Here is a 16,871-nt window from a genome sequence, read left to right as displayed (position 1 = left end):
TTGAGAAAGCATGAGTCGTCCTTTCGCTCTGCCATAATGCGATTGTACAGACTCCGACTACAGGAGCACCAAAGCATGAAATAGACCAGATGGAGATGGATTATTAAATGACGATTAGGGTTCCAGTGGATTTGGACTGGTGATCACTCCACAATGTTGTCTCCGTCCATGTATTATTTGTTTCACCCCTCCTTGCCTCAGTTCCTGCAGATTTAATTTCAATTTTGTTTTAAGCTGTAGATTTACTTGACATCAATTGAAATGTGTCCGCAATTTAGTTGAATAGTGCACTCGGGACCGAGCCGGTTCAGTTTCGGATGAAGAAAGTGTCGCGTTGTACCAATTATGTGATAAATCTCTTGGGAATATACAGAAGCATGCGAGCTAGCAGAAAACTAAATGTTGTGAAAACCGCATCTACACAATTATATTGATTAAATCACATATGGGCCCTGAGAAAATGTCGTGGAAGAAGTGTAGCCCATTAAATAGCAGAACTAACGCTATTAAGTGCAGAATGCGGGGGGGGGGACATATTTTATTGGGATAGTTTATTGAGAGGCAAACAGGCATTTTTGAGGATTGGGTTGCAGTTTGTTTTTAACACAGAATTAGACTGATGCACCACTGCCGTAAGCGAAACATGACTGGAACACAAACATGTGGAAATCATATTCTTTGAAAATTCATGGAATTTTGCAGCCCTAGTAGATACCCAGATGGTCCCAGAAGTCACACACATGGCTCCTGGTCCCCATTTGTGCATGCGAGTGCACTGTCAGGTTCATGACCAGCCACCCGCTGGTGTCAGAATAGCGAGGCCACACGGGCAGACGTTGCTCCCGGCAGAAGGTTGTCTGACTGACCCGTGAGGACGGGTCACCCGTGTGGGCGAAGGCGCCCCAGTAACACAGCATCCGATTGGACAGCACCTTCTCGGCCGGCGTCATCGTGAAGTTGGCCGCGGGGGCCGAGTCGAAGACGAACGGCAACTCGGCGCCGTGGCAGACGTGCCGGTAGCAGAAGGTCAGACCGGACCAGACGCGGGGGTCCGAGGTCACGTGGTCGAATACGTACATCCACGCTTTGCAGCCTGCTTCTGTGCCTACACGCGCCGACCTTCGCGATGGACACAGGAAGACAAAGTCTGTGATGATCTGAAGAGAGGGAAAGAAGATAAATTTAGAACCTTAATTCTTGTTCTCTGAGTGCTGAGTCCCAGAGGCTCAAAGACGCACTACATTTCTGCGGGCGGTTTACCACGTTCCCCCCCCCGGCCTGTCATGTTCTGTTCATGTTCCCATGTGTTTGTCAGCTTTGGAGAGCGTTTGTTGCACAAATGAAGCATCCTTGCCTGGTCCCAGAGTCGGCGTCAGCATGGGAGGGCACATGTATACCGGCGCCACCTGAGATGCCACCGAATAAATATTCTTCCCGTTCCACTACGGAGTGCCTTCAAGTTGTGTTACGCCCTAATATGGACGGTCTTGGTTTAGCTGCGTGCACCCCATTTGACTACATACGTCTAGGTTTCTCATATGCACCGTGACTGCCATGGCAAATATTTTGACAAGTTATACATCTGACCGAGCATCCACGGTAATCACAGCCTGTCACGTTCGCCCATCCCGTCCCGCCGCGTTGTCTCCCGTTTTGTCCACGGTGGCCTTAAACGGCGCTGCCGGCATTGACAGAATGTAGCCTGAAGGGGACCAAATCTTCATCATCAGGTTTGTGAAGGGAAATGTTTGGTTGGCTTGTAATTATGTAAAACATAAGGGCTCGCCTCCTGGCTACGGTCAACTCCACAGCACACTTTCCATTTCAGTGTCTTAAAAGGAACATTTGCTGTCCGACAAGTATTTTATGTCCCCCCCCCCCCAGATAAATAATCTGATTGTGTCATGCTGTCACTGTGTGAAAGCACACACAGCGGTGGAAATATCCCACTTTTGTTGGGTTCTGCGTAACATTCTGGATCCTCTGTTACAGCTCAGATGCAGCAATTTTGCAGGATCTCTGTCGCTCCCCTCAAATTGTGAGTCAACATCTTAGACTCACTGTGTGTTTTTGAACCAAACCAAATGATTACAGCTGCACTTCAATAAACAATAAATGGAGGCAGTGTAGCATCAACTACTTTTTTTTTTAGTTTGCTTCATATAGCTAAAAAGGAAGGAAAAAAAGGAAAACGCTAGCCTCTCACTACCTTTTAGAGCACTGGAATCTGCACCCACACAGCTGAGATGCACACACCTACAGACTCACTTATCTATAGACATGGTTACTTTTGTCCAAAAGTGTACATAAGCTGAAACATTGAGTTTTGGCATGAAGTTATGTAAGATAGCCCTCAAAGTTAGAGGTTCTGTAACTATTTTTATTCAGTATTTGTCTCTAATGTGTGTCCTTACATGCATTTGCCGAAATCCTACTGATCCAATTCCATCATGTTTGCGGGCAGATGTGGTGGAGGGAAAATTTAAAAAAAAAGAAAAGAGAAGAGAAAAGACAGGCTGAGCTCTCCACATCAACCTCTTGTGTGGCAAAGTGGCTGACATTTACGCTGACCTCCCCCCAAATCCTCCGGAGAAGTGCCCTTTATGAAGACATGTAAGTGTGTGCGCATGTGTGAGCGCGTGTTCCAGCTGTGGCCCCAACTGTCGGTGAATACGAAACGCGAGCAAGAGCGTCACCTCTTAACCTCGCCGCCCTCCCTGAGGCGGACACCTTGCACTTTCATCCACACCACAGAAGAAGAAAAAAAAAAAAAAAAAACGCTTGAGGCTTCCAAATTCCAATTGACTTTTATTGTAAAACAGGGAAAGCTCTTCATGTTCTGATCACTAGAATGTCATCGCTACGCTTATTCAGCCAAAAAGGACATTATATCTATTTTTTTTAGTATCTTTTATGTACTTTTTGCTTTAGGCCGTGGGTGAGGAAGATTTTCCTATCAGGAGCTCCATTAAATTGATGTTAAATATGACCGAACAAATTTTGATGATGTATTTTGAGCATTTGTGTTTTCCATTTTTGGAGGCTTTTTATAACAGTTCCAATAATGAGGTTTTATTCGTTTTTAGAATACGATGGCGGGCCTAAGGCAAAGTGATCCGGAACCACTTCTGTTCATATTAGACTGCTGAAGAAAATCTGTATTTGGACTGAGAAGACAAACCTCGAAGTGTGAACCCATTTCAGCTAAAATGACTAAAAACCAGACTGGCAACTGAATCTAGTCCCATCCGAGTTCATTTGAACTAAACCGAATGTGTCAATCGTGAACAGTCCTCGTGATGCAAGAAAATCCGGTTCCCTTTGCGGTTTACATGGACCACTAGGAGCCCTTTAAAATGCTTAAAAACAGCTAGAAACAGAAAAACATCAAGCGCAATGGGTGCTTATGCGGCATGCCCTAGCATTTATAAGAATTAGAGCAATGTATTCCCGAGGGGAATGTAATGAACTTTGAAAAACACAACGAGCAAGGCTCAGCAGAGGAACAGCTGTGGGGTTTCAAATCTGGTATTTCTTTGCCCTGTTGTGTTCACTCCAGAACACACCACATTCTGAAGAAATAGCTTTGTTTACAACAGATTTAAATGAAGGTTTAAAACATCCCGCTGTAAACAGGGAAGGATGTGACTAACCCTACAACCTTGGATATTCAAAATGCAACATTTTGACGATGCGCCTAGAGCAAACAGTGTACTGTATACTCAAATGGACATCCCCGCATTACCCAGCCCTGTCTGCCGTGTACTTCTTTAATTATTCCTGGGTGATGACCTGCCACTGTGGGTGTTTATGACAGACAAGTCACTTCCTGGCGTGAGCAGTCTGGCTGCATCTCAAACAGGCCAACTCCGTGACTCCCGTGCAGGTAGCTGGCTCACAAATGCTTCCAGCCCCATACTAATGATGGAAAGGCATCAGGGAGGTTTTATTTGTCTGCAAAAGGAGCTGGAGATTTAGCGCCCTCTCTATTTCGATTGAAATAATGCTACCGTTGCCGATGCAGTAGTGGTAGAGTCCATGCACTATTAAGTTCTTTGTCCTCACTAGTCGAACATCTTTTGCAATACTGGTTGGACAACTACATGTTACTAGCGAAGCAAAACTGTGCACTAGTTGACATCTGCACACTTACAACTAGTGAAGCACTAGATGTTAACTAGTAGAATTTTACAATGCCACTAGTGGTACTCAATACGCTCAAGTCAACTAGTGCACATTGTTTTCCTCATTTGTTGCAGTACATGTAGTTGTTCTACTAAAATACCAAAGTTGTCCTCAAATAAATGCTCAAACGGCTTTTCATAAAGATCCGTGCGTGACCGCCCGTCCGGGCTGCGCGTGCACGACGACATCCGTCCACTTCTCCCCAACCAAATCAGGTATTACAGATTACAGATACAGCGTTGTACAAGCCCAAAAATTGGCAGGAAATGGAATAGAAGAGCCTTATTTACACACAATTGGCCTCAGTCTGAAAGACAGTGGCGTCTCTATCTCTTTCTGCGAGCTGGGAAATTCAAATTTGCATACATTATTATCTCTTCTGCTTAATTAAATGTGGCCCGCAGCAGAGCTCTAAAGTGACTTTGCTCATCAGAGTTTTAATGTCAGGGGGGGGGGTCATTCTCACTCATTGCATATCTCATATTTAGAGCCATATTTTCAGCTGATGCGATTAAGTGCTTGCTTCAGATGGTATTTGCACTCCTAATGGAAGGGAAGACACTTTCTTTACTGAAGTAGAAGTGGTTTATGCATTGCTAAAGTAATAAAGGGATGACTTTTGATTTGAAATGGTAAAGTGTACAGTGTTGGATTTAATTTTGTAGTCTTTTGGCCCTCCCTTTTCCCATTTTTATTCCTTTGTCTTCACCTTGGAGTGCAAATCTGGAAAAAAATACCATTATTAATAAACCAATAAAGTCCACCAAAGTGTCTCCACAAACGGTTAGGATGCAATCAGTGTCTCTCTCTTTGCATCAAAACAAATAGGAGAAACGTGTTTATATCCCAAACCCACATTTGGCCAATAAAAAAGAAACCATGTGATGCCTTCCTCCTCTCTTCTACTCAATCGCTGCGATCCCCTCACTTGGCATTCGGCTTCCGCGTGATCGTATAGCTCCACGCTTGTGCGCAGGGGCTGACGTTACATTCCATATAAATATAATAAACGCAAGCAATGAGGCGTGAGTCCAAAGTTAAATTGAAGAGCACAAGCCTGCAGAACTCCCTATGGTTGTTAGTGAGCTGCAATTTGTTGGGATCAAAAATTATCCTCTGTTATTGACTGTAGCTTTGCTGCATCGAGGCTACTTTTAAGTGTCTCCCTCAGCTTGTCATGCATGCAATAGTTCAAGCTTCCGGATGGCTCAAATAGCCTCCTGCTAGCCCTTCCTCTGGTCCAGGACTACCTACTGAAGTTTGATTTATTGATCACCCAAGAGAACTCCGTAAACATGTCAAAATGGCCTAAACTCTTAATTGCATGTGAATAATTTTAAGATTTAGCATCATTATCATTATCCACACTCCATAACTTAGCATGAACGCATACCACATTAAACAGCAGTTTACGCTTCTTTGCATCTGCTAATCAACATTTTACTGTCATGACAATAAAGTTGTATCTCATCTAATAAGCATTTCAGGAAAAAAAAAGACATTGCATATTATACATGCAAAACAATGTCAAGTTTCATACTATACGCGTAACTGCCGTTCTAAAACCGAAAAGCACAGCCCACATTCAAGATGGCTTTGCCCAATTTCAGCCCATTTTTTGTAGCTTCAGTTGACTTTACTTGATTTTAGCGCTTTCTCCCAGAGACCATCCATCATAGTCTATCTTCTTTTTAGGAAATTGAAGGAAAGTAACATTTATTATCATCATTTTTATGGCTAGATAGACTATCTCTCTATTCATCTCCAATGACAAAACCCACTTTGACTATTTCTTATGACCGGAATGCAACTGAAGTGAAGTTTGTCCTGTGGTGTATTGCGCTCTCACCTGAGCCAGCATATCTCTTCGGTCAGAGTCTCTGTAGAGAGGCAGGTACTTGTGCAGGATCCGGAGGCTGTGCTGTTTGAAGATGGCCGTAACGTACATGATGGACTGCACCGCCGACACGGGCTTGTTAAAGACGCCGTACACAAAGATCACGCCTTCTTCCGAGGTTGTGCCTGTGGGACACAAAGACAAGAAAAGACTCAAATATGAACTTGTTGTGATGATTGCATGGCGTTGTAATGAGAAGCGAGGGGAATTCAGCGTCTAGCATCCGTAATGAAAACTGTGCGCTTTACCCAGCAGCACCGGTTTCTCCTTATGCCAGTGGCCTTTCTGGAAGGCGGTGACCGCCTGGTCCGTGATGAGCTCGCCATCGATGAAGGGACCCCACGTCTCGAACACCTCCAGGAACCTGAACGGGTTCACGAGCTCGGAACCTGCGATCACAGAATTGCCAGTTTTCTCCAAAACACAACCTGAAGCGAGCTGACACCAGACTTTCAAAAGGTCAGACAGGAAAAACACTCATGATAAAAGCACCTTCTCGTTTTTTGTTTTTTGAGTTTCAGGGCTATCGCACTTCAGAAAGATATACTACAGCACTAAAAGCCAAACTGCTCCTTTCAAGGTCCCCACATGAGTTATTGTCTTTCGCAGGATTCCATAACTCAAGATAAAACCCCCGCTTTTCATCATAAACTCGCCGCCGCCGCCGCTTATGAAACAGCCGAGTTTGCAATGTGTGGGCCGCCACACGCTTCTGCTGCTGCTGTTGTCGTGCGTCGTCCTACTTGTTTTCATCTGCGCTTCCAGGACGGCCCGTGGCGCCAGCGACAGCAGGCAGACGATGTCGGCGACGGAACAATTGGTCTTTTTTGCAAAGTCCTTCCCGAGCTTCAGGGCGTCGTGTCTGAGAGATAAAGTGGGTGAGAGACAGAAACATCAAGTTGGACTGCAGTGGTTCCATATTTGGCAGACTCCAGTGAAAATAAATGTACAGGACGACCAAAATGAACTTTTAGTCCACTTGTTTTTACTTAGGATTGGTACATGACAGATTGTTTCAGTGTGAGAGAGACTAGACACACCACTGCCGCGTCCTCACCTGGTCTTGAGAGGGATGGAAAAGGGAAGACTCTGCAGAACCGCCTGTTTGAACAGAGGCTTGCTGCTTTGGATCATCAGGTGAAGACTCACAGACTGAGCACCGGCACTCTCTCCGAATATCGTTACCTGAAACAAAAGCATCCTTGTCTGTCTCTATATGTGCCTGACGAGAGTAAAAGAAAAGGTTCCAGCGCATGGAACTGCGATAAAACAATGAGGGACCCCCTTAAGTAGTGCGTGAAAGAATCACTATCTAAATCCCATTCAGTTGTATTTAACTTTTTTAAGTTCAATATATTTACATTTAGTCTTTGACACCTGTTTGTTTGATCAACTTTTATTTCAGTACAAGTTAACTTTATGTCCAGTACATGACTACTTGATCACGATTGGATTAGTTTTTTTTCTACATTTATTGGAAGTGCAATGTTAATGCTGCTATAAAACAATGAATGATTGAGTGCACTTGCCTTGCCGGAGTCACCTCCAAACGTGGCAATGTTCCGCTGGACCCAAAGGAGCGCCGCCTGCTGGTCCAGAATGCCGTAATTTCCCACAGCTGACGTCTTGGGGTCTTTGCCTGACACCAGGAACCCGAACGCACCTTTAAATCATGCAGTCACATGATCAGCAAAACAGTAATTGACGTCAGCGTGGCAGCCATTTGCCAAATTACCTTTCACATATCACTGCTCATGTTTTCTGCCTCGGGGGCAGGCGGAGTAATTACTAACAGCCATTTTCAAATAATGACTCTCAAACGCATGCACATTATGTGTTCTCATTGAGCGTCAAATATCCAGAAACACATTATTTTAATGGTTTCCAAAAAAAAAAAAAAAGACTGTGAGATGTCCCTACCCAGTCTGTACTCCAGGCTTACGACAACGGCGCGGGTGAAGTTGCTCATGAAGCGGCCGTCGTACAGCGGCTTGGACGCCGAACCGGCGATGAAATCCCCACCGTGGATCCACACCATCACAGGAAGTGGACTGCGCGGTGGGGAGCTGAAGTTCACGTCGCGGGGGACGAAGATGTTGAGATAAAGACAGTCCTCGCTGACCTGAGTGGGACATTACGACTCCATTCAAATCAATTTACGCGGCCCAACTATTTACGAACCCTGTTTCGATTCCATCACAGGATGAATATGTATCAAACACACCGGAGGTTTGAACCTGTATCCTCACTGTGAGGCAGACAGTACTTTTAAAATGAACTCAATATGGACTAAACTGACCAAAATAAGTTTGATGTTTCTTACATGTTGTGGACATTCTGCAGCGATTGGTCCTCTGCAGGCCTGCATGCATGGCGCCCTGGGGAAGGTGGCGTCGTAAACCCCCTTCCAAGGACTCACAGGTCTGGGCGGCTTCCAGCGGTAAGATCCAACCGGGGGGTCCGCATATGGTATCCCATAGAATACCTGGGCCTTATCTGCTGTAATCCCCTCGACTGGCCCGTTTTTGGTCAACACCACAGGTCCAGCCGTCCCATTGTTGTCCTTCTTGACCGGTTCGCCGTTGCTTCCGTTTTCTTCTGTGAACGAGAGGACCTGCGGCTTTTCCAAAGCGAGGGAGTTTATCCCAAAGTCTGTGTTGAGAACGAAGGGGTCATCCCTCACCAAGAGTCCGGTGTAGATCCCTCTCAAGAAGCTGACAAGGTTGACCTCGTCGTCACTTTTCGTTGCCTCTCCGGTGGTTGGCACCAAACAAAGTGCGCACAACAGCGGCAAACACCTCCAGCTCCCCATATTTGCCAAATAACACTTATTTTTCCAACACACTCAGCTCAGATCACAAAGAGCCAAATCCCCCAACAAGACTGCTGCCTCCAACTATCCACGGGCTTGTGATTCCAATTACGTGGTCAGATTCATCAGACAAAAGTGGCTCTGCGTGACTTGCGCACAGCGCTGTTCACTGGACCTTGGACACCCAAATACAAGCACTGTAATGCTGGACTGGGATTGAGGGCGCATCGCCTTTACTTTGCCCAAATGTAATTAGGTGGCACTAAGTGGAAAGCGGCACAACTTACTTTCACTTACTTTCATTTGAGATTCATATTCAGAATAGCAACAAAAGATGAGAAATAATATGTTATTGTTGAATACAGATCCATCCATTTTCTGTACTGCTTATCCTCATTAGGGTCGCGGCTGTGCTGGAACCTAGGGGTCACATATAGACACTCACATTCACCACTCTGAACAAGTTAGAGTCATCACTGAACCTAATTTTGGAATGTGGAACAAAGCTAAAGTACCCGGAGAAAACCCACAAAGAGCCAAGAATCAAGCCCTGTGAGGCAGACTGTCCTTCCAATTTAGTTTCCATGTCGAGGGCTCTTTTATTCAGATTTTTATGTCATGTGATTGTTTTTTAATGAGCTTTATTTGTGTTGATATACTGGAATATACAGCTGCTTGCGTGCCTGGAATTGCATTTTTTATTTCCCACCCCCATTGATTTCCACACTCATTCTGATTGCAAACAACAAGGGAACTGATTGGCAAACACATTTTCAATGTAATTTAAAATCATTTCGAAAATGTATGAATGCAGATGTTGAACTGCAACTGCAAACGTGCACACTGACACCTCGCGGCCACCGTAGGAAGCACTTGTGAAGCCTTTAACGAGACTCTCCAATTGGCACATTACGAGAACACGCGGAATCTCGGTAAAACATTCATTTACATATAGTTGTATATTTATTGACAGTTGTTGTTGTTTTTTTTATCCGTACAATACGCACCGACGACTACTTAACGTCCTTGTCCTGAAGTGACGTACAGTGACGTCACCACACACCTGTCCCACATTAGTGGGCTGTCAATTTCCAGCAAAGCCTAATTTTTACCGAACAAAAACGCAACTTTCTTTGCTAGAATTACGAGTGCGGGGGGGAAAAAATGTAAGAAACCCCGAATGCATAACTAAAATGTTTCTCGCTCACTGACTCTGATTTATCTGCAGGAATTCTTTAGAATATCCAACGGTCCTTTTCCTCCTGTTAGCTCAAACCATTTCATTAGGTGAGAATAGCTTTTTAGCTCATATAACTTTTGACGTGGAAGCCCATAATGAAAAAAAATATATATATTAATTGTTTTATTTAACAGGACGAACAGGTGACGTTTCTTTCTCTATATGTTGGATGGACTTGGGCAACCCTCTGGAAAGGTAAAGGATTATTCTTTTTATTTGATTTGATTTGATTTTTTAAATGGTTTTCCTCAAGTCTTACAATGTCTAGTCTCTGCTCCCTGACGCCATGCTCACAAAAACTAGATGAATTGTATGCATTGATCAAATTTGCTTTCGTTTGTTTGCTGTCAGTGCTGTTGATTCACTTGAAATTGGAACGTCTATGGACTCAGTGGTTCTCAAACTCTACACAAAGTACCACCGGGGAAAAAACAAATACTTGACTCTCTCAGTACCACCATCGTGACAAACATAAAATACAGTAGTGTAGTAGACCTAGTAGTTTTCATCCAAAACGAGGTTTTATTGCTAAAAGGTATGGTTCAATTAAAAATTGGCCCGAAAAAAAGTTTTCAAATCTAATGACTCTGAAAGATTAAATGCAAATGCATCAAACTAAAAAGTTGAATATAACCAAACAGTAGAATTGATTCTTTTGTGCACCACTAGAGGGAGCGAGGTACCATTCATGGTGCGAAACCACAGGTTGAGAATCACTTGTCGAAAAACTAAATAAATAAATAAGGCAAAATTTATAGTAATGGGAAAATTGTATACGTCGTCTCGCTCAGCGGTAGGCAAAGTATGGACTGTAATATTTTGTTGCATTATTTTCTCTAAAATTGGTGAATCAAAATGTATTTAGTTTTTTGTCTTCATTTGTCATTAAACAATTTGATTAAACAAACACTTACCTACTTGACTTTTTTTTATTTGATAATTGATTTACTGAAAATTATTTTTTTACTGAATTCAATTGTAAAAAAAAATAAATAAAATAAAAATAAAACAATATTGACCTCCAACACGGCGGCGCGTGACGTCACGTGTAAAGTGTCTTTCTGTCCTCAGTTACGGCAACCTGTGGCTCAACGGCACAGCTTTGAAAAACCTGTGGACAAACGGCGAAGTGGTCTCCTTGACTGTACCCCCGTCTGTAGAAAACAACGTGACCCTCGAATACGCAGGCACTGTTCGCTCGTGGACTTTAACAGTTTCCCCGGGTAAGCACACTTTGTCATTCATCCATAAGAACGACGTGTTCTGAAACATTCCTGTTTGTATTCAAGGCACCAAGCAAACCAAAGTTAGCGGTCGGCAGAAACCCGAGAAAAATCCAACAAGTGCCATACAGGTGCTGGAGTAAAATGTAATAAATTAAAAAAAAATGTTTTTGAAAAGTTGTTTTCCTAACCTAACAACACTTGTTTATAGGGTGTCCTGGATTTGTTGGATCCCTCTGAGGTGTTCCCCTGTGAAAACGGCACATTGTTCTTCTATCAAGATGAAAACTTCTTCCTTGCTTTTGGTAAGAACGTACGGCTTTGCGTTTATCAAATGCAACCGACCGACAGAATAGATCAGTTTCATGATGGTTGCAAGAGTTTGTCAAACATAATCCTTTTGTTCATCATTAATTTGACCTTTGTCTTCATTGCAGGCCACTCGGTGCGCTACCCCGTCAAAGTGGAGGCCCGCTCTCCCACCACGTTGCTGTTGTCGTGGGCGGCGGGCCGACCGGCTCCCGGCGGCGGCACCCACGCCGTCGCCCTGTACCGCTCTGACCAGGGCGCCTATCGCATGCTGAGCAGGGAGGAAGTCACCGACAGCCACTATCGCTTGACTTCCCTGAACTCCTGTAGCCCGTATGTGGTGTGTGTGGACCCCGAGGCCAACTTCCTTATCACCTGCTTCTCTACTTCAACTGGTACGACTTGGAAAGAAGCGAATCAATTTCGGGCTGATTGGCGTTTTTGTGTGCTTATTTGACTCACAGAGGTCACACGTTAACACGGCTCTTTAAAACCTTAAACACGCCTTTGAACCAATCAAACTTTTACTCTGCATCTCGATGTCGCTCACGTGTAACTATCGTGGCACTTGGCCTAATCAAGATTTAAGTCGCGTCAAATGTTACATGTTGATTCATGGCGAATGGGCTTCAAAACATTGTATTGAGTATTGTCTTATGTTTTGTCATCTTTTTCCATCAGATCCAGACGTTCCCAGAGACTTTCGGGTCAGTTGGTGGAACGGCAGCAGCATATCTTTGACCTGGGACTTCCCAGAGGACCTCCGGTTCTCCCTCTTCCTCCTCACGTCTTTCCATCTCAACGGCACGGACCACGTCGTGCAGGAGGTGCCCGCCTGGCACGCGACGGATGACTTTGTGTTTACTTTGTCGGCCCTGCAGCCCTGCAGCAGGGTTAGGTTCGGCCTGCAGACGGTTTGCCTGGCGGGGATGGAGTCCCGCTACAGTGAAATGATCCTGAACGATGGAAATACCGGTAAGCTGTTAATCGTTTAAACTCGAAAGAGAGAAAGCGACAACGAACCGTTACCCATCTCTGTCACGCAGCTCACTCCAGCATCAAGGCCCTGCGTCAGACATCGTTCGGACCCGACAACTACACGCTGAGCTGGGAGGTGAGCAACGCCTCGTCCGTCTCCAGGTTCAGCATCTACCACGAGGGCACGCCGCAGGGCACCACCCTCGCTACCGACTACACGGTCAAGGGGCTGCTGCCGTGCCGCGCTTACCGCGCCAGAGTGGACGCGCTGTGCGGGGATGGCGTGCTGATGAGCAGCAAGACGCTTCCAGTGCACACAGGTATGCTGTATAAACGGCTGCGTTGCACAGACAAATACTGCACGCTAGGAAACCTAATACATTTGGGAATGTTAAAACGATATTGGTACTGTATCACAAGCGAACGTATACATTCCATTTTCTATACCGAGTGTCCTCATTGTGGTCACGGCTGAGCTGGAGTCAATCTCGGGTGATTTTTGGGCATCCCGGTGTTGCGTTGTCTGATGGATTTCCAGGACCCCACGGGGTGTTAGAACTCAGGTACCGCACCAACGACTCCCTGGCCTTGTGGATTCCCGGCACACCCAGTTCAGCGCTGTCGTTTTCGTACGAGCTGTCCCTGGAGAACGGCAGCGCCTTCCAGACGGCCAATTTGACCGAGACGGAGCTGCGACTGCCGGGGCTGGAAGCTGGGAAGACGTACGTCCTCGAACTGTGGGAGCGCTGCGAGGGCCGGTGGGATTCGGAACGTACCGCGTTGTGCTTCACGGTCGACAATTCGACCTACGGCTTCCTCGTGAGGGGCGTGGGCCTCGACTCCATCGATCAAGACCGAGGTCTGAATCCCAAATCCCGTGTACCCCAAGTCAAATTTGCGCGACTACTGACGGTCGTTTTTCCCTTTTGTGTGTAGCCGAAGAAATTCATGAGCTGAGAATGGTGGTGCCGGGTTCTCTGCCTGACGACCTGGACCACGAAATGTCTGAGGCAACAACTACAATGGTGGAGAGTGTCCAGAACTTGGTGAGACATCACATCTACCTGCAGATTCGGCATTATTGGAGTCCTTTTTTTATGCGTTACGTGACTAAAACTGTCGAATGGAACGAAACGCATTTGTGGCCTCTCGTTTTGTGTCCTACAGTTGCTGGAGCTGTTGAGTGAGGTGCGCCCACCGATCCGCGTGGAGGTGATCGGTATGGAACCCGCGTTCGAGACCGACAAAACGCAGGTTCAGGCGATGCTTTTCGACGCGTCCCACCGAGACGACGACATGCCCCTGCCGGTTCGGTTTCACATGGATTACATCGCGTCCCGGGACAGCGCTTACGTTTCCGTTAGGGACGGAGTCCTTTACTGGGATGGTAGGCGGAAACAAAATGGTGTGAAAGCAGTTAGTGGTCTTGCGTTTTACGGAACGGTTTCTTCTCTCAGGTCCGGATGTTTGCGCGACATCCGCCCGAGCGTCGTGTCCGCAGAACTCCGAGTGCGTCAACACTCTGGGCTCGTTCCATTGCGTGTGCAATCTGGGCTACTATGACGTGAGCGCTGTGCTTCAGGCCCCGGTGCCCCCCCACCCCGTTTGCAACGGTACTAGAAATCATTTGTGCTATTTTTCTTCTTGGAAGAAGGTTGAAATATTTTAGCACCGGCATTCCAGTTTCGAGGCATCCGCCACAAACTTAAATCTGACCTTTTTAAAATGAAGGAACGCGCTGTCACGTTGTCGTCCTCCAAAGTCTGATCGTTTGTCTCTGCGGCTGACCTATGAAAGTCTCACACGTGTCTCCGCAGAGAGAGGCATTTTCAGTCAGTGTCTGGAGAAAGTGATGACCGGTGGCGTGGCCAAACCCTACCTGACCGAGTACATCGGCGGGAAGGTCGAAGTCGTGCTGAACAACGCCACCTGCGAAGTGGAGGAAAGCGGATCGCTGTTCCACTTCCGCACTCCCCGACACGGCTCGGAATGTGGGACGAAGAGGCGGGTGAGCGAGCTAACCCTAACCCTAACATTCCCAAGGCTGGGTTTGCATTTGAATGATCCAAAAAAAAGAAATCAATCCGAATTATCACGTGAAAAATTCTGCGGGAATAAAACCTCGGAAAGTATATAAAAGGAGACTTTTTCTCCCCCTAAAAGAGCTTTATGTAAAATAACCTGATGGTGTTTTCACAGGTGAACAAAACTCACATTGAATTCCAAAACACACTCGCTGTCTCCTTGACCAAGGAGGAAGCCATCAGCCGGCGGGACCTGAAAGTGATCTGGAAGTGCGTCTACCCTCTGCATTATATTCGCGACGCCCACGTCGGCATTGATTTGAAATGGTGAGTTGCGTTCAACACACGAAGCGCTTAGTCACACTACTGGCTAAATAAAACATGACCCCCGCCATCAAGCGTGCAGCCATAGACTCAAAGCCACCGAATGTGGTGTGGCGCATAAAATTGCCAAACACGAACTGAGGTCAGAATATTATTTTTGGACGACCTATATCGTTTTAAGACAATCTTCGTTAATGTTGAAACTGTGCTTAATGTTACAGACTACAGTGGCTTAATTCGTAGTATACATTTTGTAAAATACATCTCAGTTGAATTTAACTTAAGTCCAATATGTTTACATTAAATCCTGGAGAATGCTTTCTTTTTTGAACATTTTGGTGCAATTTTTTTATTAAACTTATGTGCAATAAATACATTTTGATTGGATTGTGTAAGTGCATTTATTATCTAAGGCGGTTTTTAACGTTCAAATTGCATACTTCTGAGGAATAAATCCGTCGCCTTGTTTTTGATGAAGTTAAAAACGACAACAACAAAGAAACACTTTGCACAAAAGCGCAGGCGCTGATCTGTTTGCGCTGTAGGTTCAAGTCCTACTCCCTGGTGGAGTTCAACGGCTCCCTGCAGCTCGGCCTGACCATGGACTTGTTCGGCGACAAGTCCTTTCGCAACAGTTTTCAAGAATTTGCCAGCATGGACCCGGAGGACACGCTGTACTTCCAGGTTGCCCTGGACGCCAACGCCTCTTTTACCTCCAACGTCCTGCTGCACGTGGAGTCCTGCTGGGCCACTGAGACCAGCGACCCGCAGGATGAAGTTCAGGGCGTTTTCCTGAAGGACGGGTGAGGGGGAATTCAACGTTTCGTCCCAGAGTATGAAATGTGCATTGACTTGACTTATTTGTTCCCTTCAGTTGTCCCATCGACTACACGTTCCGGTGGCTGTCTGTGAATGGCGTGGCTCAGAAAAGCAGGTTCGCCATGCAGATGTTCCACATGCCGCAAGAACTGCCCCTTTATTTTCACTGCTTGGCCAGCATATGCGGACTTAAAGAAAACTGTACAAAGGTAATGTTACTCTGTACAAGTTGTAGCTGTAATTAATGGAATTACGTGTGAAAGGGATATTCATGTTGAGATTTAGGACTTTTATTTCATTGCGTTACGTTCTGGAGCTCCTTTTGCCATAGTCTCAGAACTAGTTCTGTAATTCTGTGGCACAGTTTTAAGAGGTTTTCTATTAAAGCTCTATGACGTGTAGATTACTTTAGGGTACGTGATATTAACATCTCAAAATAACCCCGCTTTGTTCCTCCAAACTCGTAGAACTGCACCGGCCCTCAACGAGCAAAGAGAGCGGCCGGCCTCGCGATGGACACGAAATGGAAACGAGCTGCTGTGGTATCTGCCGGACCTCTGGTGCTCAGTCGAGATGCGGCACGAGTCCAGCAATCTTCCTGTGAGTTAACGTCAGTCAGATTGTGACGAGGTTGTCTGGTTTTGACTGTGTGGTCCAAATTTAAATATGTAATATTGCAATTTCTGATACTGAAATGTGCACCTTTTTTTTTCTTCTTTTTTTGCAGGGACAGAGAGCATGACAATGATCTTCATTGTGGTGGGGTTAGTGGGCATTTTGGGATTAGCAGTACTGTCTGTGAGTGCAACCAAAGCTATTATGGCTTTTTATGCACAGCAACAAAAGAAATAAAGTGTTTGAAACTGTCACTTTTGTTTGTTCATTTCTACTCTGCCTTTCCACCACTTTAAATATCCACCATTAAGTCATAAGTGGGTTATTTCTTTGTGAATAACTGGTCATATAATAGGACGTATTTTTGTTCATTCTCACACTGTAACTGGATAATAACTGCAGAATTTGTTGCCTGATGGTGGCAGCAGTGTAGCCCGCTCGTCTT

General features: G+C 45.5%; 2 protein-coding genes across 3 annotated transcripts; one reads left to right on the top strand and one right to left on the bottom strand.

Annotated features, from left to right (window-relative positions):
- Positions 1-529: 529 nt before the first annotated feature.
- LOC133472278 (cAMP-regulated D2 protein) lies at positions 530-7,001 on the bottom strand. Its single transcript, XM_061762858.1, has 5 exons — positions 6,988-7,001; positions 6,826-6,944; positions 6,331-6,471; positions 6,035-6,207; positions 530-1,157 (listed from the first exon to the last, which is right to left on the bottom strand). The coding sequence occupies exons 1-5, from the start codon at positions 6,999-7,001 to the stop codon at positions 705-707; spliced, it is 900 nt and encodes a 299-aa protein (XP_061618842.1). The 3' UTR covers positions 530-704.
- A 25-nt stretch (positions 7,002-7,026) lies between these two features.
- Positions 7,027-16,680, top strand: LOC133472092 (uncharacterized). 2 transcript variants are annotated; one of them, XM_061762440.1, is made up of 19 exons: positions 7,027-7,219; positions 10,123-10,181; positions 10,269-10,329; positions 11,206-11,357; positions 11,424-11,488; positions 11,569-11,662; positions 11,795-12,061; positions 12,348-12,641; positions 12,713-12,964; positions 13,183-13,503; positions 13,581-13,690; positions 13,812-14,031; positions 14,102-14,257; positions 14,462-14,652; positions 14,844-14,995; positions 15,538-15,795; positions 15,867-16,020; positions 16,279-16,411; positions 16,539-16,680. In XM_061762440.1, exons 1-19 carry the CDS (start codon positions 7,155-7,157, stop codon positions 16,661-16,663), a joined length of 3,129 nt encoding a protein of 1,042 aa, XP_061618424.1. In that variant the 5' UTR covers positions 7,027-7,154; the 3' UTR covers positions 16,664-16,680. The 2 variants fall into 2 exon arrangements, with proteins under 2 accessions (XP_061618424.1, XP_061618426.1); XM_061762442.1 differs by lacking the exon at positions 7,027-7,219 and adding an exon at positions 9,781-10,060.
- The last annotated feature ends 191 nt before the right edge of the window (positions 16,681-16,871 follow it).

Source organism: Phyllopteryx taeniolatus, chromosome 22 (genome assembly GCF_024500385.1).
Source record: "Phyllopteryx taeniolatus isolate TA_2022b chromosome 22, UOR_Ptae_1.2, whole genome shotgun sequence".
In the NCBI taxonomy this organism is placed as follows: Eukaryota; Metazoa; Chordata; class Actinopteri; order Syngnathiformes; family Syngnathidae; genus Phyllopteryx; species Phyllopteryx taeniolatus.
Note: the sequence above shows the minus strand (reverse complement) of the source record. Positions and strands in the feature narration are given on the sequence as shown.